At 37.3% G+C, this 26,814-nt stretch overlaps 3 protein-coding genes across 3 annotated transcripts in view; all 3 read left to right on the top strand.

Annotated features, from left to right (window-relative positions):
• Positions 1-14,329: 14,329 nt before the first annotated feature.
• Positions 14,330-21,941, top strand: ASDURF (ASNSD1 upstream open reading frame). Its single transcript, XM_068544799.1, has 4 exons — positions 14,330-14,578; positions 19,829-19,882; positions 21,014-21,089; positions 21,751-21,941. The coding sequence occupies exons 1-4, from the start codon at positions 14,489-14,491 to the stop codon at positions 21,819-21,821; spliced, it is 291 nt and encodes a 96-aa protein (XP_068400900.1). The 5' UTR covers positions 14,330-14,488; the 3' UTR covers positions 21,822-21,941.
• On the top strand, positions 21,843-26,702 carry ASNSD1 (asparagine synthetase domain containing 1). The gene is made up of 3 exons (XM_068544795.1): positions 21,843-23,306; positions 23,602-23,783; positions 26,370-26,702. Exons 1-3 carry the CDS (start codon positions 21,843-21,845, stop codon positions 26,653-26,655), a joined length of 1,932 nt encoding a protein of 643 aa, XP_068400896.1. The 3' UTR covers positions 26,656-26,702.
• Positions 23,695-26,814, top strand: part of ANKAR (ankyrin and armadillo repeat containing) — a 70,483-nt gene continuing 67,363 nt past the window's right edge. The window contains exon 1 of the mRNA XM_068544794.1: positions 23,695-23,783. The gene's annotated coding sequence lies outside the window, so the exon portion shown is untranslated. The remainder of the gene's footprint in view (positions 23,784-26,814) is intronic.

Genomic DNA, 26,814 nt, shown 5'->3' with positions numbered 1-26,814 from the left:
TACAGACAGTTCTGGGTGCACTCTGATGATTTTGCAAATATGTTCCTATAAAAGGGTTTCATCTTCAAGAAATTCATGGAAAAGACTCTGACAAGTACAGGTTTCTGGTAACTGACTGTACTGCTGAACTGAATGAATAAGCATCTTCAGAACTCTAATGAAAAACTGATGAACTCATAAAAGTGCTAACAAAAGATCAAGATGAAAAAAAAAAATTAATTACATGGGACTGAGTGAACTGATGAGGATGAGTATAATTTTTGTGACTTTCTGTCTGAATTAAAAAAAAAAAAAATCCCACAAGGACTCAGAGGCAAAGAATATACAAATCAATTTTCACTGCAAAGTAAAGGAGCTGTTACAGTGGAGGATTACTGGACTGAATGTCAATATTATGACATAGTATGAGTGTGTTTCATGTTTGGTAATTGCAATCATTGTTGCTTTTGCTGTGGTCATCCATGTACAATGCTTGGTGTCAGTCTATTTATCTCTTGTAAAAATAAAATACAGTGTGTGTGTGTGAAAAAAAAAAAAAATAAAATAAAATAAAATCAACAGCTGGAATTAAAAAAAAAAAAATCTAAAAAAAAAAATAATAAAAAAAATAAAGTACAGTGTGTGTGTGTGAAAAAAAAAATACTTATAAACTGAAAATCATCTTACAAATATACTGAGATTAGTATTTTAGTTTCCAGGGTTATTTTATACTGTTTCTGCCAAGATCACTAAAGTTGTCTTATTCCCACAATTCAGCTCTTCAAAATAGCATTGTAACAAGATATAAATACTAAAGACCCTACTTAAAGAAGGGGTATGTGGGATTAAATACATAATCACCAAAACTAAGATAATTTCTGGATGTAATGTGCTCTCACCTAAACAACTTTAAATTTTTCTGTGACATTTTCCAATTTTTATCCTTTTATGTATACAATTTTCATATAATTATAATAGTTTCATTCAACATTATTTTGTATCACTACACTATTCCATGTGTCTAGATATCTTGTGTATATTATAATGACTGCATAGTGATTCACAGAAATAAAACCTTAAATTAACTAGCCCTGACCTAGAATTTAAAGTATTTTCAGTTTTTTGCAATTAATAATTCTGCTATGAACATTGCTTTACACATAGCTTATTATTTCACTTTTAAATTATATCCTAATCAGAACAGTGGTGTGTCAATACTGTTTAACAACTGCCCTCTGGGCAGGGGTTGCGGGGAGAGGAAGGTGGAGTAGAGAAGCCTCCATCTGTCTCATTTGCCAACTTACATGGTGTACATATGCCAACCATGGCCGATTTCAAACTCCAATGGGCAAAGATTGAAACAGAAATCAGGGCAAGAGCAATAATAATCAGAAAGCAAAATTTAAGACATAGCAACAATCTAACAAAATGAACATGAGCCCAAAAAACCCCCCATGCCCTTTGACCCTTTAATTCTTTTTTTTTAAATTGTGGTATAGTTGATTTACAATATTATATAAATTTCAGGTGTACAACATAGTGATTCACAATTTTTAAAGATTATACACCCCTTATAGTTATTATAGAACACTGGCTATATTCTTTGTGCTATACAGTATGTTTGTGGTGACCCTTTAATTCTGTAACTAAAAATTTAGCTTTAGGAAGAGTGGTGATTGAAACCAGCTTAAACTGGCTGATGATTAAATTTTTAGGACTTTTATAAGCTGGTTGTTAAACATGACCATTATTTTAAATTAATTTGCACAAATTTACAATTAAATAAATTATATTTTAAACAGAGGCAATAAATACTAAAAATTCATCATATCCTAATTTTTTTTACTATATTTTACTATTATCTATGCTCTTTAGCTTTTTATATCTATAGCGTGCAACTGCATATTTCTTTCCAACTCTGCATTCAGTGATGTCATGCTGGTCATAAGGAACAAGGTATTAATAAGATTTTTTTTTAATTTAGTATTTTAAATGTTGAGTTTAGGAATTTAAAGAATTGTCAGTAGAGATATGGAATTTATTATTTTCCAGTGGAATAAGAAAGTGATTATGTAGATAAGAAAGTAAGAAGATGGTAGGTGATTTTCTAGCCTAAGAGAATAGACTCAGAGTTGGGTCTCTGGGAAATAAAATGGTAAAAGAATGGTAATAAGAAATGGGAAATGAAGTATGACCATAATGATGTGTTTAGAAAGTAGAATCTAGTTGTTAAATTGGAAGAAGGCTAACCTGGATGTGAAGGTATTTAAAGGTCATAGATTTTTAACTTGCCTGTAATGACTTCAGCAGCAAGATGGCAAGGCCTGGGATTCCCAAACTGTGCCCTAAGGTGCCCTTGGGTGTCAGAGTGAACTCACAGGGGCACCATGGGATATTTTAAATTTTTGAAGGCAACATAGTGATACTGACATCTGTTGGACATGGCTTGAACTGGTTGCTCAAGGTATTCTCAGTTTAAACATTAGATTGTACTATATTTATTTTGACAATGTCATATCTTTGCAAAGATATAGGGTGGCTGCTGAGATAAATAAAAAAGACCTCATGAAAATCACTGAGGAACAGTAATGAGGGTGGTGATGTCCAATCTGACCCCAAGGTTTGAGAAGTTATGCAGTGCCCAACAGTGACACACACCCCATTAGTAATTGTGGTTACTTAAGAATAAAATGTAAATGGTATTTTCCATTTCAATTTATACATATTATTTTTTCAAGTGGCTACTAAGTTGTTAAAATGCAAATACTTCTTAAGTTTTTGGACCTGATTACTTAGTAAAAAAGAATTGTTCAGGTTTTTTTGTTTTGTTTGTTTGTTTCTTTGCTTGTTTTTGACTTTGGGGACCATGAAAAAGTTATGGAGACATTCAGGGTACTCTGAACTGAAAAAGTATGGGAATGTCTGGGTTAGGCATCAAACAAATGAAGAAGGAATGAGTGGGATTCTGGGTGCAGAGCACCTCAAAACATAGCCATATTAAATGCAGGGGGAAAATGTTGCATTAAACATATAAAAAGGGATTAAAGGTCAGAAATAAGGTACATGAACAAGAATAATAAGTAATGATGTATGCAGTACTACTTATAAAAGCAAAGGAATGGAAATAACCCAAAAGTCCTGAAATAGAAGGATGACTGAATCACCTAAGGGACAACACATGATGGGGTACTTACTGGGCAGCTGTAAAAGGAAACAAGTATGTATTGCTTTACACTATTGTGAAATCATCTCCAGGATATAATATTAAATAAGAACATCAAAGTGGAGGAAAGTATGTATAGTATGTTATTGTTTATTGAAAAGAAGGGGAAAAGATATGAAAAGTTACATAAACATTTGTTTATAAATAAAATTTAAATACAATTTTTTTAAAAAACTATTATTAGACTTCAAGCTTCCCTTTACGTTGTAGAAAGCCTGAAAGAAAATCACTCTGCCACTTACCATAACAAAAAAATGAATGATCTGCAAAATCAGAACTTTTCTTGAACACATTGGAGAACTGAGTTCACAGGGCAACAAACTAAGCTGACACATAAGGAAAGTTAGGATCCCTCAGTGAGAGTCAGGACACACGCACTTCTTACCTAGTACAGACCCCACCAGATGCCATACAAGCCAAGAGGAAAAATTCAGCTAATGTTTTCAATGAATTGCTGAAAAGTGTGAGAGTATACCACATCTGGGAGACCATAAATACAAGGGAAATTCACAACTACTGGTGCTCACAAGTAAGATCTGAGCAAGCCTTCCTCATGGTGCAGGCCTGGGGGAGGGACAAACTCTGAAAGACACAAAGCTCAAAAAGAAACATATAACTTGAACAGTCCTATATCTATTAAAGAAATTGAAACAATAGTTTTTTAAAAACTGTCCAAGAAAGAAAATTCCAGGCACAGATTACTTTGCTGGGAAGTTTTACATAACATTAAGAGAAGAAAAAGTAATATTTATATAAACTATTACAAAATACAACTAGGCAGGAACACTTCCCAACTGATTTTCTGAACCCAGCACTACCCTAATGCCAAAATCAGAAAAAAATACATTGCAACAAAATAAAGCTGCAGACCCGCAGCTCTTATGAATCTAGATGTAAAAATCCTCAAGGAAATATTAGCAAATTGAATCCAAAAAATATTAAAAGGTAATACATCATAACCAAATGGAGTTTATCTCAGGAATATAAGACTGTTTCAACATTCAGAAAGCAATCAAGCTAATTCATCATATCAACAGACTAAAGAGTGTCAGGAAGCTTAGGGAGAGTGAAACCCAGAAGAAAGATCTGAGTATAGTAAAATGCAGTCTGAGTGAAGATTTATGATTGCCACCCCAAATAGTCCAGCAACAAGCTCTGTAACCCAGAAGCTCCTGCAAATAATTCAGAGAAGGGACAACTTTTTTGCACTGGATAAACTAAAGGTACATGGGATTGCTTCCTAGTTTAACTACAGTTAATTCTTCTCCTAAAGGAAAATTTGTGTTTCTGATTTATTTCCCTTTTCAAAGTGCTGTGAGGATAGGGAATTATAATATTATTTCCATACCACCACTCACCAAGAACAGCCCCAGCCAGGCACTATTATAGCACACATTTTCATGTGTCACCTCTAATCCTCACAAACTGGAGAAAGAAAGCAAGAAAGCAAGAGAGAGAGAGGAAGGAAGGAAGGAGGAAAGGAGGGAGGGAGAGTGCGAGGAAGGGAGAGAGGGAGGAAGGAAGCGAGGGGGGAACTGTCTATTCATAGACAACTAATTTTCTGCATAGAAAATCCTGAAGTATCTACAAGAAAGTTACTAAAACTAGTAAGTGAGTTTAGTAAGGTCACAAGGCACAAGATCAATCTATAAATCAATCATATTTCTACATACCAGCAATGATAAATTGGAATGTTTGATATATATTCTATATATTCTAAATATATAATATAATTGAGATATTATAAAAATATTCTTTCTAGGTGAAATGCAAGACTGTGTCCTTAGAGATGAACTGGGTCTCCAATTATAGAACAGCTTTTAAAACTCTGATTCCTGGAAAGTTTATTAGTAACTTCTGTTTGAGTATTCTATATCCAAGGGTGTTTCAAAGTTAATTTATGTTTCTTCTTTTTATCCTAGCTGTGTTTAAGTAATCCTTTAGGGAGCATCATAACATTCTTATAATGCAGGTGCTTATTATCCTTATTTTGCAGATGAGGTAACTGAGGCATAGAGCTCTTGAAACTTGCTCAAGGTTACACAGTGAATTAGACCTATCTCAGATTGAGAAGTTAGGATTTCACATTTTTTAAGACTAGAATTTACTTATCCTGGGGGGTAGAATAATTTCCTAACTACATGGAGGAGGAAACAATGAAATGTTATGGGATTTTTTTTGCTGCTATTGCATTTTATTTAGTTTATCAATAGGGATTATATAAACTTTATGATGAGGCCCTCTGATCAAAAATTCTAATTTTAGAATTAAGAATAGCTAGGCATAAAGAGTAAAGAAAAAAATTTGATACTGTAGAGTTCAGAAGCAGAACTTCAATAAATGGTATTTGGAATAACTGGACAGTTATATGCAAAAGAATCAAACTGTATTACTTTCCCACACCACATAAGAAAACAAACTCAAAATGGATGAAAGACTTAAATGTAAGACCTGAAACCATAAAACTCTGAGAAGAAAACATCGGCAGTATGCTCCTTGACATCGATCTTAGCAATATGTTTTTTTGGCTCTGTCTCCTCAGGCAAGGGAAACAAAAGCAAAAAATAAACAAATGGGACTACATCAAACTAAAAAGCTTTTGCACAGCGAAGAAAACTATCAATGAAACAAAAAAGCTGCTTACAAAATGGGAGAAGATATTTGCAAATGATATATCCAATAAGGGGTTAATATCCAACATATATAAAAAACTCATACAACTCAAAAAAAAAAGCAATTAAAAAATGGGCAGAGCAGGGACTTCCTTGGTGGCGCAGTGGTTAAGTTAAGACTCTGTGCTCCCAAGGCAGGGGGCCCGGGTTCGATCCCTGGTCAGGGAACTAGATCCCACACACATGCCACAACTAAGAGTTCACATGTCACAACTAAGGAGCCAGTGAGCCTCAACTAAGGAGCCTGTGAGCCGCAACTAAGGAGCCCACCTGCCACAACTAAGACCCAGCACAACCAAAATAAATAAATAAATGAATAAATATTTTTTTAAAAAATGGGCAGAGGACCTGAGTAGACATTTTTCCAAAAAAGACATACAGATGGCCAACTAACACATGAAAAGATGTTCAACATCACTAATCATCAGGGAAATGCAAATCAAAACTACAATGAGATATCACCTCACACCTGTCAGAATGGCTCTTATCAAAAAGCAACAGATAACAAGTGTTGGCAGGGATGTGGAGAAAAGGGAAACTTCATGCACTGTCAGTGGAAATGTAAATTGGTGCAGCCACTATGGAAAGCAGCATGGAGGTTCCTCAAAAAATTAAAAATAGAACTGCTATATGATTCAGCTTTTCCACTTCTGGGTATTTTCCAAAGAAAATAAAAACACTAATTTGACAAAATGTGCACCCCTATGCTCATTGCAGCATTATTTACAATAGTCAAGATACGGAAGCAGACTAAGTGTCCGTCAAAACATGAATGGATACAGAAGATGTGGTATACATACACAATGGAATATTACTCAGCCATAAAAAAGAATGAAATCTTGCCATTTGCAACAACATGGGTGGACCTAGAGGGTATTTTGCTAAGTGAAATACGTCAGAGAAAGAGAAATACTGTATCATCTCATTTATATGTGGAATCTAAACCACAAAACAAACAAACATAACAAAACAGAAACAGACTCATAGACAGAGACTAAACGGGTGGTTGTCACGGGGGTGGTTGGTGGGGAGATACAGGAAATAAGTGAGAGAGATTATTAACAGGTACAAACTTCCAGCTATAAAATAAGTAAGTCATGGGGATGTAATGTGCAGCATAGGAACGTAGTCAACAATATTGTAATACCTTTGTGTGGTGACAGGTGGTAACTAGACTTGTCACAGTGATCACTTCATAATACACGAAAATGTTGAATCACTATATTATACACCCAAGACTAGTATGGTATTGTAAGTCAATTATACTTCAATTTAAAAAGAGAGAGAAAAAAGAAACAGAGCTTATCACTCTATTAAAGGGCTATAAAATATTACACCAGCTTCAGATAGCTGATTTCAGGTATATTTGGTTCCCAGTAAGGACACCACTTTCCCACCAGTTCCTTTGCTGTTCTTCTCTTAACATGTAACCTTCTTCAAATATCACAAGGGATGTAATATTTTAGTTACTATGCTTAGAAAATTCATAAATATTTTGTTTTTTAAAAACAACAAAATTTATTAATAAAATAATTCCTTAACTGAATAGATGAAAAAATGGTTCAGAGTCTTGTGGTCTCATGATAGAAATTTTTATTCCTAGATAAAAGTTTAAATAGTTTTAATTAAAGTTTAACTTTAATTAAACCATGTATCTTGAAGAAGAAAACTTCAATTTTCAATTATAGGTTTAAAGTCATGGAGAACTCTTTACCTAGTTAAGTTTTGTTTTCATTTACCTGACTCTAAGTAAAAATCATAATTATAGCAGTAGTATAATCATAATTTCCAGTTTGGTTTTTTTTTGGCCACACCCTGCGGCATGTGGGATCTTAGTTCCTAGACCAGGGATTGAACCCGTGTCCCCTACAGTGGAAACGTGGAGTCTTAACCACTGGACTGCCAGGGAAGTCCCAATTTCCAGTTTCTTTTTTTAACAAAATAGTCTCGCAAGAGTTTTAACTGCCCGACATTCCTCTTACTCTTTCATTTCCTCCCTCTTCCCCTGCCCTGTACAATATTCTTTCTTCTGCGAAAGCCATCCATGAACCTTCTTTCAAGAGGCCTCAATCACACAAACCTACATTGATAACATTAAACCAGCAGTGGGTTTGGCTTTGGTCATCCAGAATTTAATCTCAGCCTTCCTTGGACACTTAACTTCCATTACAAAATCATCAAGAGGTTCAGACACATATCTGTGTGCTGTTTTGTTTTGTTTCACTAGGGCAAGCCAATAACTACTCTATAGCAATGCTTTTAACACCAGAACCACAGAACCTACAGGCAAATAAATGCAGGTAAACTGAACAAACTTGCTTGTTTACACTGTGCTAATACTTGTAGTATTTTCCTGACTTGTGCTTCACAAAGGAAAAAAAGATACAAAGGCAAAGTTATGTTGTTGCCATAAACAGATTTTGCTTAACAGCTTTGTAAGAGTGAAAATCAGAGTGGAGTCAAAATACCCAGCTATGAAGAATTCTGCATTATAATGAGGGCATTCTATAAAGAAAAACATTATCTGAATGTATAAATATTTATCATTGATACATCATTTAGACTTTGTTTCTTTTGATTCACTCAGGTGGACACATTTCTGCATGCTTTAAAAGCATCGAAATGCAAATTTGGTAACAGTAAAGGCCTAATCACTATTTGCAACTCTTCAGACATTAAAAATTTCATAACTCTTTTATTTAACTGACTCAGTCATTCACTGCGAACTAACTCACAGATATGGCTATGTTTAATTTTGCTTCTTCAATAATGTAGACCAGGGACTTCCCTGGTGGTGCAGCGGTTAAGATTCTGCACTCCCAGTGCAGGGGGCCCGGGTTTGATCCCTGGTCAGGGAACTAGATCCCACATGCATGCCGCAACTAAGAGTTCGCATACCACAATGAAGGAGCCGGAGAGCCACAACTAAGACCTGGCACAACCAAAATTTAAAAAAATAAAATAAAATAAAAAACTAAAATGTAAAAAATAATAATAATAAATAATGTAGACCAAGACTTTTTAAACATGTCCTTAATCTTTGGGAAAGTAGGTGGACTACGGCACCTGCATGGCAGAAGTTATAGAAGCTGCTAATTTTGATCAACCTTTTACATAGTTGTTGGGCATGTAAAGATACACTAGGCAGGGCAGCATAGGAAGCATCTTTCACTGGTGTCATTCACGAGCCACACTGGGCACTACATTGTAAGACAGACCCACCAACAATGAAGCCTTCAAATCCAGTTGGTATAAGAGCGGGTTTGAGACTAGGGTGCGGTATATGAGGCACCTAGGGTGGAAAATTTAAAGAGGCACTCACTTGCAGCACCCTGAGAAGGAGTGCCTCTTTAAATTTTGCACCCTAGGTCCTCATTAACCTCATCCTAATCCCTACCCTGCAGAAAAGCCCCAAAGTGATGTTGTCTGTAGGAGCCAGGAGCACCTGATCTCCACATTCCACAGCTGAAGCAAAACTTCATAACCAATCTTATGTCAGGTAGTAAAGGTTGACTCATCCCCAGCCCAGTGCCTGGAGACTCAGCTATTTCCCTTGAGGGACCAAGATCAACCTGATGCATTCACTTCCTTACTAGAACTAAGTCCCTGCATCCCGCCAATGCCTGCGTGATAAAGACCCCATCGTCCCCCTTTCAGATCCTAGAGGCTGCTTACAAATATCTCGGGCCATCATCTTCTGACAGAATTCCCGGTGCAAATTACTTGCTTAGATTGCAGTATTACCTCTCCGTGGATTTCACCTCCTTGTGATTTGGTCCTAGAGGCCGTCCCTCTTCCCGCCCCACGTGATTCCCAGTGCCTTCATCCGCTCCCTGAGACTGCTCTTCGGCCTGCTAGTCTGGGCTTCTTAGAGTCTGTGGCTCAGTCCATCTCTTTTCGACTGGCTCCCAGTTATTTCTGTCCCCATCAGAGTTAACAGAACCATCCAAATATTGTGACAACCAAATGTGCCTCCACATATTTTCGAAAACCTCAGCTGGGGACAGTCCTAGCCCAGCTGAGAATCACTGGAAGTAGAAGAGATGGTATATCTTCAATGAGAAATGGATCAAGCATTTCAGAGCCTGGCTCTTTCCATTCCATTGGTTCATAAACCTTGCTTGTGTTAAAATCATCTGGGGGAACTTCTGATTTACTTATTTAACACACACTTAGATACTGCTGACTATGTGCCTGAAACTGTTAAAAAAAACACTCTACAAATATTAACTCATTTAATCCTCACAACAACCCTTTGAGCTAGGCACCATTATTACTCTCATTTTACAGATTAGGAAACAGGCTTGAGAAGTTTAATGACTTACCCAAAGTCACACACCTAATGTATGTAGAAGCCAAAATTCAAACCCAGACATTCTGGTTATAGGGTAAATGGTAAGCACTTTGTTATGCAGCAGACAACCACGTCCCAACCACAAAGATTTGATTTAGTAAATCTGTGAAAAGGACTGAGAAATCAGTATGTAACTGAACAAGTCTTTCAGATGCTTTTATATAGTAAGAATGTCACCCTTCTACTAACTGTTATTTGGGGACCACAGCACTATTCCACACCTTATTTGGGAGACCAGACGGAGACTGACTTATGTGGCTAGAAATAAATCTGTGTTAGATTACACTGAGTAAGCAAGGGAAAACAGTGTTTGGGATATTATTTCTTCAAAACCTCGGAAGCCAAGCTAGTAATACACATCACTTTTACAAAATGGTCAATATTGAACTATGTATTATTAAACAGAATGAAATATGTTAAGAATGTAGCATCAGAGGAAGAGTATAAATAGCATTACTAAATATGAAATTATCCTATGAAGTAGGATACACAACGGCAATGGACTTAAGTGAAAGATGCATGAAAGAAGGAAGAACAGCCTAGCTATTCGTATCCTGGGCTCCAGGCAGCCCTGAACCAGTCAGGCAAGACAAATGATACCAAGTAACCCTGAAGTGTGACTTTAAGCAACACAGAAGTTACAGCAACTGAGGAGGGGAGATAGAAGCAATTGGATAAACATGACAAAAACAAGACAAAATGTGAAAGAACTTTGAAAACATTTTATCACCATACTAGTATGATTATCACTGTATTGTTTAGTATTATGTCATCTTGGGTGGCCTCAATAAATAAAGAGAAACATCAGAACCAGAGCAGAGCGATAAGCAGCAGCTCTCCCAACACCACCCCTCCCAAAGGGGGGTGAACAACTGTAGCCCAATCAGCAGTGTTTCTGGTTACTCAGTAGGGAAACAATTGTGGGTCAGAGTCAACTCAGGGATTAACCACAGCTCCCACTCTGCCAGACACTGCCATAGAAGGTGAGGTACAAAGAAGGCTAATACACTGGGAAGTTCACTCTCTTTAGCTTTACAGATAAGCCTCCCCATCACCTCCAAACACTAATTAAGATGACATCCCATGTGTCAGTGTCAGGAAAGGCATGTTCCTAGGTTCCCACCAGATCAATTGTAGTGAATCCTAAAGGTTTTGGAAAATGGAGCCAGGAGGTGGGTTAAGAGAATGCCAAATTTTAGTTTTTAATTAACATAAAATTTGGCAGTAACATTTTTAAAAAATAATTATCTTGAGAATAGGACTTCAAAACTGAAAGTACTTTGCCAAAATTTTAGCATATTTCAAAATTTCCTTTCGGGGCCTGGTATTACAAACCAAGGCAAATAAGATCCCCTTTCATCAAACCTTCTCCAACTTGCTATACTTCCTCAAGTTTTTGTCTTTCACTGTGTTCTTTCATATTCTGAATAAAGTGACACTTTAGGACTCTCTTCTTCCTTTCAAAACAAGATTCATTCCATTACCTTACATGCTCTCTTATTCCTGCCCTTAATGTGGTCTTAGCTCCCATATTAATTATAACTCTTAACCAATTTAATAAGTTCTGTTTCATAGGAAAACTAGAGGTAGATTATTGAGAACTGTCATATGCAAGCATTTTAGCAGATGAATAAAGCTTATAAGTCCACATAACACAAGTGTCTACAGCCACACACATTCCTTTCACACCTTCTGAAAGTGGCAAAAATGAACATGTATATTAACATGACCCAAAAGGATAGCCATTCTATAGCATACAAAAGCAAGAAGCAAAAGTATATAAACTTAAAATTATGCTTTTATTAATGTTTCAGTATTCAACTTTTAAAATAATCTAGTTATCTAATGATTAATTAATAATTAATTTAATATTATCTTAGGGTTTTAAGTTACCTAAGGACTTTGGAATTATATTTAAATTTACAGAGTATAAAACATAATTACTGTTGATATAAAAAGTTTGTCTTAAGTTACTTTAGTGAACACAAATTAACATTTTTCATAAACTTAAATATTTTCTAGCAATAATGCTAGTTTATTTAATAAGTAAATCAATATAAGTAGTTTAGGAAGTTCAGATTAGCTAATCTCTTCATGAGAAAACAAATCTACATGTTATTCTTAAAATGTGTATTTATTTTACTTAACATTGATAAATCAGAGAAAAGACATATACTTGCCTTCTTTTCTTAAACCAAAATTATTAATCCAGGCTGATTTCTCCAAAGACTCACCTTAATTATATAAACTTGGATTCTTCAAATGTTTCTAAGCTAGTAGTTTTTGTAAGAAGGACTTTTTTGTTTAAGTTTAGCACACTTAAAGCATTAGAAATTCTGGGCTTTTTTTTTTTTTTTTTAATTTGGGGAATTTATGCAAGTGCATATGTACGTCTGTAGACCAATCAGAACAAAGTTCCTTTAATTTAAGAGGCATTACAATGGAATTTATTAATACCCTACAGAGTAGGAAAACATTTTACTTTTACTCAGCAAAATATAAAGGCTGTTATAAATTATAGACACAGACACTTAGAAAGCTTATAGCTTCAGCTTTACAACCTCAACCCCAGGTTGAAAGTAAACATAGACAGACAAAAACCAGTTCAGATCTCAAAAAGCTGCTCTTCCCAGTGGGCACAACATTCTTAATCCATCTGAGCTCACAAAGGACAAATGAAAAGACTAAAAACCTGGATTCTTTGTCATCTCACTTCTAATAGAGACTAGATAGCCATCATTCAACAGGTATCACCAAATGGTTAGGCCATAAAACCAAATTCTCAATCATTGCTGCCAATGCAGAATAACTTAGCTATGCATAAATCAGAAACAAAAACAAAAATTTTTTTAAAAATCAGTAAAAAGAAAAAACAGACAGTGGTTAGTTCTATAACTGCTTTGGATTTACTCTAAGAGCCAATAAAAGATATTGCTGGGTTTAAACAACCCATGAGGTACACTTCCTTAGCCATAAAGTTTGGCTCCATCACATGAGTTCACTTGAGCATCTCTGTGGAAACTTGAGATTTCCTACGTTAAAGTATAATTTTCAAAAACAGAAAACCATCTCTCCTGTGCAAATATAAAATGAACATTTGTCAAAGTTTTATTCAACTCATTAATTAATGAGTGAACAGTAAGATGCTAAAACCAATTCTAAAAGTACATGAGAAAGTAAACATATATTCATTTTAAAAATTAGGGTAGGATTGCAGAGTTAGATGCAAAACTGTTAAATATCTTACAGAACAATAAGTCACAATGTGTGGGGTTATCTGGTGTATCAGATAGAAATTATTGCATATCTGCCAGACAAAAAGCTACCTGTTACCCCCCCCCCCCCGCCCCTACAGAATTATAAAATAGCCCAGTCAACATAAAGTCAAGCTCAGCAAAGCTATGAAAGAACACCTTGGTAAATTCTTGCCTATTTCCAAGTTTTGGATAATTTTTCTCATAGTAGTGAGATATTGCAAATATTGCATGGGACATACTTACACTAAAAATTTATTCATTTACCTGCAATTCATTTTTACCTGGGAATCCTGTATTTATCTTTTAACCTTAATAACAAGTTAACAAAAACTTTACCTAGTCTGCACAGTTCCATTGCCACACACAGTTCCATTGCCAACAACGTATCTCTTAAATTTGTGCCTGGCTTCATATTCTTGCCTAGATAATAAATATTAAGCGGTATTTCTACAGCGCTTCTATTCTTTATATTTACCACTGGGGGGCGCATATAACTCACAGTCTACCGGATGCCACGTGGTGACGAGCGTTTTAACACCCCATCCACTAGGGGACCGTTCAGGAACCTCTCAGATTTCACAACCAGGCTCTGCTCACGTGCTCACTAATCATTTGTGCGCACGCGTGCAACTGCTCCCAGGCCCGATCCGGACTGCGCAGGCGTACGAGAGAGTGGGCGCGCAGGCGTAAGAGAGTGAGCGCGCAGGCGTAAGAGGGACAGTGAGCGCGCAGGCGTAAGAGAGTGAGCGCGCAGGCGTAAGAGAGTGAGCGCGCAGGCGTAAGAGAGTGTGAGCGCGCAGGCGTAAGAGAGTGAGCGCGCAGGCGTAAGAGAGTGAGCGCGCAGGCGTAAGAGTGAGTGCGCAGACGCCATTGGTAGGACTCACGGAAAAGGGAAAGGGAGGGGATGGAGCCGCTGGGAGCTCAGACGTGCTGGGGCTGTGGACTGGGAGCCGCTAGAACGCTCTCCGGGCTGCACATCCTGCATATTTGACGCTCCGTGGAGATGCCCAGCCGAGGTGCGCGACCCGAGGACGGCTCCGGGCTGGTCCCTACCGACAACTCGACCCAGCACAAGGAAGATCTCAGCAACAAGGTGAGTGTGGGACGAGGTGACAAGGCCCCCAGGCTCGGCACGGGGCGCAGCTCGCCCCCCACACGGCGGCCGAGTGGTCCGGTCTCAGCTTTGTCCCGCTGCTTTGACAGCTACAGTTAAAGGGAGACCTTGAAACTTGCCCCAGTATTAGACCCAGGTGGCAGTAGGGCGGGGGTTTAGTTGTTTTGTCTTTCAAATTGTGAATTTTTTAAAGTTTTATTTTAAAAATTATCGTACAGTAAAATTTGACCCTTTTTTCTTTTCTCTAAATTTAACACATGTGTAAATTTGTGTGACCACCACCACAATTGGGATACAGAACAGTTCCATGACCCCAAAAGACTCCCTTTATAGCTGTGCTCTCCCGAACCCAGAACCTCGGGCAACCCCTGATTTGCTTTGCATCACGACAGTTTTATCCTTTCCAGAACATCATGTAGATGAAATCATAGCGCATGCGTCTCTTACTCAGCACGTCTTTGAGATTCATAGTTGCTTTTTTTCTTTAAAAACAAAAAACAAAACAGGTACAAAGTTTATTATTAGAGACATAGCACAACAACAAGTGGGAGAGCACACAGAGAATAGATAACATAGAGACAAGGCAGAGATGCACACCCGGAGAGCAATGAGGAGGAGTGCAGTAAAGAGGTGGTGAAGTCGTTTATATAGGGCAGTTCTTCCAGGTCTTTGTTTACCTTTGGCCCATTATCTGGTTTCTTTTTCCACACCTGACCTGCCCTAGGATCCTCCCCAACATGCGTGCGCAACTTTTTTCCAACATGGATTACAGCCCAGAGGCCTGTGGGACGGCCATCACATATTATGAGGTGGTGCCCCCTCCTTTTGGACCCCCAAGGAGCCTTTCTGCGCATGTGCAATGTTTCCCTTGCCCCAAGGATGGGAAATGTATGACCTCTTGATCTTTTCACAGGGTTTAGTCCCACTCTGTTCCTGCCATAAAAATGTCCAATGTCCGGTTATTTACTCTATTTCTGTTGCTGGTTTTTATATCGAGATGCAGATCTCGAAATATAGACAAGAGTCCGGTCATAAATATGTAGTCCTGGAGCCCGTTTGTCTCTTGCTTCAGGAAATGTAAACAGGGAGCTGGTAATGAATGTCCGGCCTGGAGCCCATCTTCTTCTCACCCCAGGAAGTGTGAACAGGAGGCCAGTTGTAAATGTCTAGCCTGGAGCCCATCTATCTCCTGCCTCAAATCCCCGCTGAGAGATGTGAACCCCAATAAATCTTTATTGGGAGGATGAAGGGCAAAGGTCTGTCTTCTGCAGCTTCTAAATGCTGGCATGGGGCTCGTAGACCCTACCTAGTTGGGATCACAGAGCTCTCGTCCTGTCTCATTAAGGGGACCAGGGTGACTTCTGTTGTTATTCCAAGGAGTGGCTGGAATCTGCATCACCATCATCTTGTCTGGGAAACCGTTGTGTCCTTAGAAAGAACAAACTAGACAAGTTGATTAACAAAAGGCAGGGGCCAAAGATCAGTAGAAGAATTGTTGTAACCAGGGGCCCAAGCAGGAGTAAGAACCAGGTTACATTTGGCCGCATTACTTTAACTGTAGTCCAGATAGTGTCAGCGCTTGGGTTACCCTGTCCAAAGGAATGAAGCCATTGAGCACGGTCATATAATTTTTTGATGTCTTTTTCTACTAATCCAGTGTTATTGAAGTAGGTGTGACAGACCTAGTTAGAAATAGTTGGAGGAGTGACAACCTGAACGTTAATAGACAAAATAGATCTCATTTCTTTTCAGGAGATAAAGCCTGAAACCCAGTCTGGACCTGACGCTTTGGGGTGACTTGTAGCCAGGTAGCCAGTTGTCTAGTTTCATTTAAGTAGGTTTTAACTTTTAATGTGGTATTAACACATAGATAACAGGTGCTATTGGTCTGAAAATTTTCTCCTTAATAGCCAAAGCAGATGTTACCATTAATGATGTTAGTGTTTTCCTAGGTATGAGAAGATGTAAGAATTTGGGCTCATAAAATCTTTTTCTGAAAATATCTGACTATCTGAAGGGCTGTCCTACCAGTTTTTCCCAGAGCACAGAGTGCCCCATTTCTTTTTCTTTTTCAAAAAAATTTATTTATTTATTTTTGGCTGTGTTGGGTCTTCGTTGCTGCGCGCGGGCTTTCTCTAGTTGCGGCGAGTGGGGGCTACTCTGTTGCGGTGCACAGGCTTCTCACTGCAGTGGCTTCTCTTGTTGCGGAGCACGGGCTCTAGGCTCCCGGGCTTCGGTAGTTGCAGCACGCAGGCTCAGTAGTTGTGGCTCGTGGGCTGTAGAGCGCAGGCTCAGTAGTTGTGGTGCACGGGCTTAGTTGCTCCGTGGCATGTGGGATCTTCCCAGACCAGGGGTTGAACCCATGTCCCCTGCATTGGCAGGTGGATTCTTAACCACCGCGCCACCAGGGAAGTCCCCCAGAGTGCCTCATTTCTGATCTCCACCCTGAACTCCTTTCAGGGGGTGTTGAAGGTCAGCAACTGCAGTGGCCATGATTTAGTCCTTGTAGAGGTAGATGGCAGGTGTCAGTTACCAGTCGGCAGGGCCCCTTCATGGACATAAGTTTAACCATGGTTTGGGGGGCATTTCATGACCATTTTGTCCCACGGTGCTAGGAATGCTCATTCCCGGGTCTGGCAAAGATTTCGTTGACAGGCCACTCAATGTGGTGTTACTGGACTAGGCCCTGTTAACAGTAGCCAAAAACCTCTGGACCACCTGTCTTACTAATCCCTTATGGTCCAGGTAAATATTCCCTCTTGTTGCTTCTTCCCATATTTAGAGTTACACTATTACAATCATTGATCTCATATGGAACTATGTATCATCATTTTATCAGAGGCTCAGTCACACATTTGGTAATGTAATTAGCAACAATTTTGTAAAACAGGCAATATAGAAAACAATATAGCTAGCAGTACTAGTAAGGTCATAAGTAAGAATTTAAGTCAAGAACTTCCATTAGGTGTTGCCCAGTATATACCCAGGTTATCTGACTTAGTCTGTTCTGTACCAATCCTTATCTTTCAGGGAAATTATATATTGGCATTGTTCGTAAGGCATTTGCCCCAATTTTTTAGTGTAACTAGACTGATTATCCTTAGTATGATTTAATTGTCCCCAGCGTAGAGGAGCTGATAATGCTGCTGGGAACCTAAGAGTTTCCAATCTCAGGAGGGAGCGGGTAGAGAGAAAGATAAATGTTTTAATTTTACCCACAGGTGTAAATTACCAAATTGTTGTAAACCATAAATAACTTGAGGAGAAGAGCTTCTTTATCTCTTTAACTCCCAGGTTTCGGCACCATCTGATCTCGGAGAGGCAGCAGTGAGTGATGGCATGAAGCAAGATCTTAATTCCCTGCCCAGGAATTGAACCTGGGGAGCCTGGATGAAAACCAGGAATCCTGGCCACCACAATCCCTGGCTCTTGCCCCCAGTGAAAAATGCGTTTCTCACGGAGGCAAAACTGTAAAAATAGGTACAAAGTTTATTATTAGAGACATAGCACAACAAGTGGGAGAGCACACAGAGAAAGTTTGTTTAGTTAAGGTAGAAGCAAGGCAGCGATGCCCACCCAGAGAGAAAGGGTGTGGGCATCCTCCCTAAGGAGGAGGAGCCTGGTTTGGTTTTTTTCTGTGTGCTCTTTTAATACTTTTAGAAATACCACTCACCTTAGATCTGCTGCCTGTATTCTCTGTCTCAGAAAACGTCACCACCATCCATCCAGTTGTCCATGCCAGTAACGTGGGAGCCAACCTTTATGTACATCAGGAAGTCCTATCAGTTTTATTTTTGAGGCCCATGTGAAATATGTCCCTTTATCACTGTGTACACTCTTAACCATCCTAAACCAGCCACTTTCATCTACCGTAGGGAATCCTGCAAAGGTTTCCTAACTGGCCTCTCCTCATCCATTGTTACCTTCTTCCAGTATGTCCTTCACTTTGGCCAGAGCTACGTTCCTGAAACAGGTATCTGATTATCACTCTTCTGCCCCTCCCCCCCCCAAAAGGGAGCCAGTATAATATAAATCTTAACTGCCATAAGCAGGAGAAAAAAAAAAAAAAACACCTTTAAAAATAAATTTGAGATGAGGATGGCTATAGCCTTTGAGGTAATAGATGTCCTAGATAATACTTTGGTTCTGTCCCAAACTGACAGTGGCATCTTGGGCAAGTCTCTAATCCCTCTATCACAGTTTCCTTGTCTGAAGTACTAAAGTATACCTGCCATTCCTAAAATGAATGGGAAAGTGCTGTTCAAACGTAAGCTTCAAGGGGGTTGTACAAATTCAATCTTGGAATTCAACTCATTCTGTAGTCAGTTACTACAGTGACCGTCAGCTGGAGAGCAGGAGGGTACACATCTGTGAGGAATGAATTTTCAAACCACACACAGCCCACTCTGATTACTACCATAGCATGCCACTTATACTGATGTATGACAGATCCTTGAGGCTTCCCAGGTAGGCCAAAATTATAAAATATGCTTTTAGAGGCTCTAGTGATACTATGTAATCAGTCATGTTCACAATATAGCTACCATTACTGAAAAGAGTTAAAAGAAACTTAGTTTCCACTTAGTTGAGCCCTCTTCTACTAATACAAAGTGAGACCTAGTTGACAGTGCCAGCCCTGTGCTAACCTTTGAGATGTAAAGCAAAGATGGAAAGTGTTGGGTCGTACTACCCCAGGTAGGGCACTTACTGCTACTTGCTTCCTCTGAATGTCTGGCTGTACCATTTAGTACATAAATCATGAAAAGCATGGGAATGGGGTGGGGGAGTAACCCACTCTTCATTCCATTTGGTTTTTTTTTTTTTAAAGCTAAAATATAATTTAAAAGAAATCATTGAAAACTTGGTATTACTTTTGGGTTTTGGTGCATACTGTCTTTTTTTTTTTTTTTTGGTACATTCTCTATTTTAAATAAAAGATGTAAATCTTACTTAGTAATAACTATGGCTCTTGCCTGAATATGAATGCTGGTTACCAACACCCTGTCTTGGCTCAGTGAGCCGTCTAACACTTTGTAAGTCTAATCACTGTTTCTTCCCTCAGCTTTCCCCCACCTGCACTTCCACACAGCTGCTGTTGAAAAGAATCTATATATTCACAGACTGCCCATTTGGACAATCAATACTTATCCCATGTCTTTAATTTTAAAGGGCCCTCGTTGAGCATACTTTGATAACCTCTGATTTAAGAATGTTTTCTTATTTTAATAGATCAAAGAACAAAAAATTGTTGTGGATGAACTTTCTAACCTGAAGAAGAACAGGGTGAGTTATTAGCGTTATTCCGAACAGTATGTGGGAGGGTTTGATTATATCTTATTAACTATATACAAAAGTTATAAGAACTACATATAAGATTCATATTATATTAAAATTTACAAGGTTTCAGCATCTTTTTAGTTAAATTGCAAAAGTGAAGTGTCCATGATTTTTTAATATATATCATATATAGATATCTACATATTAACCATAGCTGTTGATAATCTTTTCCCCATCATATGCAAATGACATTACCTTTGAACCAAATGATACTAATTGTACTATGTTATCTTGGAGCCATAGTCACTAATGGTATTTATTTTATACTTGAATTGGTGTTTTCTTTTGAAATAAATGAACTTTAAATCTATTGAGAAGAGTAGAAACTATTCAAGTGAATGTGAATAATTGTTTAAAAAAAAAAAAAGATAAATGCTTCCCCTTCCTTCCCCCCCCACCCCAGGTTTTTTTACTCAAAGCTTCCAAATCTTTAACATGGTTATTTAACTCCATTTCCATTAATGTATTCACAAACAAGCAAGCTACTGTTTCATGGGTCGTTATACTGCCAAAACATATATTTTAAAGTTAAATGATTTGAGCCCTTTAAAGCATTGTAGAGATTACTTGATAACTGACATGTTAGACATTTCTGATAAGGGGAATATTAGAAGGTAAGGTACAATTGATACAAACTTTCTAGAGGGCAAATTGGCATAATGTATCAAAGTCTTAAAGCTATGTAACACTTTGATCCAGCTGTTCTATTTATAGGAATTGATACCTAGGAAAGTATCATGAGAGTGCACAAAAATTTAGGTACAAAGACATTCATCTCAACATTGATTTATAATGGTGAAAAGTTGGTAATACTTAAATGACCAAATAAACTGAAATATTACTAAAGAAAAATGGTATTATAGTATATGCAGAGAAAAAAGAGTTTTACCTCAGTGTTAATGGTAGCAATTTCTAGATAGTTGGATAATGGGTGAGTTCTGTTTGTTTATCTGTATTTGCTAAGGTATTGTTCTGAACATGTTACTGAAGTTCAAGAATAAGCAATAATAGGGTTCAGAGTTTTGACATCTACTTTTTAGAATAAATCATGATATTAGCCTAAATTATGTTTTGCAGAAAGTATATAGGCAGCAACAGAACAGCGACATATTCTTTCTTGCAGACCGAACAGAAATGCTTTCTGAAAGCAAAAGTAAGTTTTTTTTTGATACATTATATAGAAACACACAGAAATTCTTTTGTGGGCTTTCTGTAGAAATTCATGATGGTGCCTAAATTATGCTGTCTACATCTGAATGTTTACACATATATCTGTCTACATCTGAATGTTTAAACATATATCTAAAGATGGGATGGTGGTATACCTGTTAATAAAATTAATGCAGTGGTTTGGTTTTTTTCAAGTTAGCCTTCCAAGGATGAGTCAACAGTAAAAATAAAATCAAATTAAAAAAATATAAGATGTGTTAGGAAGCGATAATAATTAACGTAAGCTTTAGAGTTTTAGACAGATCTAGGTATGAAATAGTGTTCTACCACTTTCTACCTTTGTGGTTTTGAGTGAATCACTTTGAGCCTCCAAAGTCTTACGGGATTTAAATAAAATGATATGTATATTTAATGTGCATAGCCCCATGCCTGGCTCAAAGTAAACATTTAACAAACAGAAACGAGTTCCCTAAGTACTAAACATTCTTCATTAGAAGCCTGTTGTAAATTATTATTCAAACTAACATGGTACATATACTCATATGTTTTGATCTTGGAAAATAACCTGTTTTGCCCTTTGAATTACTAGGTAAAGGTTCAAGAATTTTTATTTCACTTAGTATGTCTTCTCCCTTCCCCCACAGATATATTGGATGAGCTGAGGAAAGAATACCAAGAAATAGAAAACTCAGAGAAGACCAAAATCAAGAAATAGTCAACTTGATTTTACATAGCAATGTGTGGCATTTGTTGTGCAGTAAGCTTTTCTGTTGAGCATTTCAACAAAGATTTGAAAGAGGATTTACTGTGTAATCTTAAACGGCGGGGACCCAATAGTAGTAAACAGTTGTTAAAGTCTAATATTAACTACCAGTGTTTATTTTCTGGTCATGTCCTTCACTTAAGAGGTGTGTTGACTGCCCAGCCTGTGGAAGATGAAAGAGGCAATGTATTCCTGTGGAATGGAGAAGTCTTTAGTGGAATAAAGGTTGAAGCTGAAGAGAATGATACGCAAATAATGTTTAATTATCTTTCCTCTTGTAAGAATGAATCTGATATTTTGTCACTCTTCTCAAAAGTCCGAGGTCCTTGGTCTTTTATATATTATCAAGCATCTAGTCATTCTTTGTGGTTTGGTAGGGATTTTTTTGGTCGTCGTAGCTTGCTTTGGCATTTTAGTAGTTTGGGCAAGAGTTTCTGCCTCTCTTCAGTTGGCGCCCAAACGTCTGGAGTGCCCAATCAGTGGCAAGAAGTTCCAGCATCTGGAATTTTCAGAATTGATCTAAAGTCTACTTCCATTTCCAAATCTGTTGTTTTAAAATTGTATCCTTGGAAATATAACTCTAGGGAGGATGTTATCAAAGAATGTGTTAATAGCCTAACTCAAATTTCAGCAGATTTGCCAACATTTGTATCAGTGGCAGCAAATGAAGCCAAACTGTATCTTAAAGAACCTGTTGTCCCTTTAAATATGATTTTGCCACAAGCCGCATTTGAGATCCATTGCAGTAGCATTTCCAGCGTCCCACCGTCAAGAGAGACCCTTCAGGTCTTTCTTACTGATGGACACATGAAGGAAGTAGTTCAGCAGTTCATTGATGTCCTGAGTATCGCAGTCAAGAGACGTGTCTTGTGTTTACCTAGGGATGAAAACCTGACACAAAGTGAAGTTTTGAAAACTAGTAATAGGAAAGCAAATGTTGCAATCCTGTTTTCTGGGGGAATTGATTCCATGGTTATTGCAGCGCTTGCTGACCGTCATATTCCTTTAGATGAACCAGTTGATCTTCTTAATGTGGCTTTCATGACTAAGGAAAAGACTATACCAGCTGGTTTTAACAAAAAAGGGAGAAAAGAGAAAAATAATTGTGAAAAACCCCCTGAAGAATCCTCTAAAAATGTCACTGCTGCTGCTGCTGCTATTGCTGATGAACAATTCAACGTACCAGATCGAATCACAGGAAGAGCAGGGCTAAAGGAGCTACACGCTGCCAACCCTTCCCGGATTTGGAATTTTGTTGAAATTAACGTTTCTCTGGAAGAACTGCAAAGATTAAGACGAACTCGAATATCCCACTTAATTCAGCCCTTGGATACCGTGTTGGATGACAGCATTGGCTGTGCAGTCTGGTTTGCTTCTGGAGGAGTTGGTTGGTTAGTGACCCAAGATGAAGCAAAACCATATCAGAGTAGTGCAAAGGTATGACACGGTATTTCTACTCAGGATTTCTGAGACCTAACTTTGACCCTTAAAGCTTTTAGCATTTAAGTTGCAAGAATATAGCGTATTTCAGTTGCATTTAAACTACAACACAAAGTATATGACTTTGTAAAAACTGGGCCTATTTTACTATTTTATGACTTTGCCTTATGGCTTTTCTCTGAAAATGTTATCTTTGGGGTTATCATTTTTTAAGCTTGACTTTTATCTTAGTTATTTTCCTTACTGTATAGTAGATAACATTTTTTATATGGATTTCTTTAAACCTTTATAGGTAGTTCTTACTGGAATTGGTGCAGATGAGCAGCTCGCAGGTTATTCTCGTCATCGTGTCCGCTTCCAGACACACGGGCTGGAAGGACTGAATAAGGAAATCGAGATGGAACTGGGTCGAATTTCTTCTAGAAATCTTGGTCGTGATGACAGAGTTATTGGTGATCATGGAAAAGAAGCAAGGTAATTCCTATCATCTATCTGAGGGTTTGGGGGTAATCTTGTAAAGACAATAGACTGTAAAAGATTTTTAGGTTCCTTTTTCTTTGGAGACTTGTTCAGATGAATAACAGTAGCAGCAATATCTTGGCTTTATATTACAAACACAGTCGGTCAGAAGCAAAGCTGGAGAAGAGCCAGAGGAACAGTTTTTCCAGAACTCATTCTCCAAGAAATGGCTTTTCAGTAATTTTCAAATATGATACCATGCCATGATTGCTTTTAAGACTACAGTGAAAGACCGTAAAACTTGAAGTAGTGAAATACTGAGAAGAAGGTGTTTAAGGGGCTTTGTTTTGTTTCAGATGTTTGCTTTCCTCCCAATAAGGGCATAGTCCTACTCCCAAGCTTTCTCCTCCAATGTTACAGAGCCTGACTTTGTCTCTACAGACATTTCTGTATGTACAGGCATACCTGGCGATATTGCAGATTCAGTTCCAGACCACCGCAAAAAAGCGAGTCATGTGAATTTTTTGGTTTCCCAGTGCGTACAAAAGCTATGTTCATACTGTACTGTAGTCTATTAAGTATGCAGAAACATTATGTCTAAAAAAAAATGTATATACCTTAATTTAAAAATACAGAACAAAAAGCAATCACAAGGTAACATCAGAGATCACTGATCACATATCACCATAACAAATATAATAGTGAAAATTTTGAAATATTGCGAGCATTTCTAAAATGTAACACAGAAACGTGAAATGAGCAAATACTGTTGGAAAAATGGCACCACCGATAGACTTTGCTTATCGCAGGGTTGCCACAAACTTTCAGTTTGTAAAAAAAAAATAAATAAATAACACAGTATCTATGAAGCACAATAAAACAAGGTATGCCTGTATAGATCCATGCTGATTTAAATGGTGGTTCTGGTACTGGATTCCCCTCTGTCATATGTTGTTTGAACACAGTTTAGTCATATGTTGCAGATTATCTGAAAGTTTCAGAGATCAAGCCACTTTCATGTATATATTCTTTTTTAATCTTAGGGGTTTGTGTTTACCTACAACATATTTCTGATGATAGTAAAGTGCTTGAATACAACTTTTTAAAGCATTAAGGATAAAAGAAGATGTTTCATTTAATTATAAAAAGCAGAAATTTGTTCAAGTAGGTTAATTTATTAAGTGATGGTTTTATTACAAGGGTATGAGCATGCAAGAACAAGGAGTCCAAATAAGCTTCCTGGGAATTGGAGCATCATAATACACAAACTCTGAGACTTCATTGTTTCTTGTCTCTACCTTGTCATTCCTGTGTTGCCAGTTCTGACATGTAAAATTATCATAATTTTCAAAATTTCATTATAAAGAAATAAGTACTGCCACAATACAAAGTGTGTAAAATGTTTTCCTTTTGAAGGGTTTATGTGTATGAGAGAGAGAAAGAGAAATTCAGTCCGTTATTTCAGCTAGGTCAGAGAAAAGGGAATTTATTTTATTCAGGAAAAGCAGTTAATTCTAAAGACCCCCAGGACTTCCTTGGCGGTCCAGTGGTTTCAGACTCCGCGCTTCCACTGCAGGAGGTGTGGGTTTGATCCCTGGTTGGGGAACTAAGATCCTATATGCCGCACGGTGCAGCCAAAAAAAAAAAAAGACCCCCTCCCGCCCCCATGACATCCTTGGGTAAAAATGGATGTGAAGGATGTTTAAAACAGCAAATCAGAATTGTAATTTAACAAATACCATTATAGTGGCTAGATTTAAACCTACTTATTATGGATTTTGGCATACATATTATCCGTAATCTATTAGCTTCTCTTACTTAAATTTGCTTTCACAATTAATTCATTTTTATAAAATATTTTGTATAACAAATGCCTTTGCCCTTTCTGATCTCTCTACTTCAGTTAGAATGAAATGTAATGAAATAGAAACACTAGTGTAATTGTATTGCATTTTGAGGAATTGGGAAGGAAGGGGGTAGGATTAGAGTATTTTAAACAAAAAAAAAGAACAGAATTTGCTAGAAAATTAGGAAAGCCAAAAGAGCAGAAAGTTTTTTTTTTAATCTAATATTTTGTCCTGTTACACCAATTTGTTGCCATTTAAGCAGTTTAAATGTAATTACAATTTTGATACCATAACGTTTTGCCATAAGTAAATGTTTCACAAGTTCAGGAGAGTAGAGCCCTTCTATATTGGTTTCGTATCCCTAAAGTTCAATATCTTTAGATAGTAAAGAGCAGACACAGGTTGAATAATTAACTCAAGACCGTGCTTATTTTCAAGGCATCTCCAAAGATATCTTGTGAAACAATTTGAAATTATTTCTTGACATCATAGGCTTAATTTATCTATTGAGGGAAAATTTCTTTATATTTTAGCATATGTATTAAAATTAGACAAGTGTTGTGAAATAATTTTTAATGTGATTAAATTTTAGCCATAAAATTGTATAAATGACTAGAATATTTTTAATCTAGAAAAATAGTGCCCTCAAAAATAAATTTATACTGTAAATATTAGCATACTGAAGAAAATACAAAAGAAATAATCACAACAGATTGATTTTTTTCTTTAATAGTAGTTATACTTTTTATTTTAGATTTCCTTTCCTGGATGAAAATGTTGTCTCCTTTCTAAATTCCCTACCGGTTTGGGAAAAGGCAAACTTGACTTTATCCCGTGGAATTGGTGAAAAACTAATTTTGCGTCTTGCGGCAGTGGAACTTGGTCTAACAACCTCTGCTCTTCTGCCTAAACGGGCCATGCAATTTGGATCCAGAATTGCAAAAATGGAAAAGAATAATGAAAAGGCATCTGATAAATGTGGAAGGCTCCAAGTCATTTCCTTAGAAAACCTTTCTATTGAAAAAGAGATTAAAACGTAATATTTCACAGTGTAACAACATTTACTGAATGATGATTTAAAAAAATACTCTGCTGCTTTATTATTGTATAATGTGGCTGTAAAATTCATTACGTGAATTTTTACTTTGTAGCGTAATACAACCAATTTAATCAAATTGATACTCCAGAGAAAGAGATTA

The sequence above is a fragment of the Eschrichtius robustus genome, chromosome 5, assembly GCF_028021215.1.
Source record: "Eschrichtius robustus isolate mEscRob2 chromosome 5, mEscRob2.pri, whole genome shotgun sequence".
NCBI lineage: Eukaryota > Metazoa > Chordata > Mammalia > Artiodactyla > Eschrichtiidae > Eschrichtius > Eschrichtius robustus.
The sequence above is the reverse complement of the archived record's forward strand: the minus strand, read 5'-3'. Positions and strand labels throughout refer to the sequence as shown.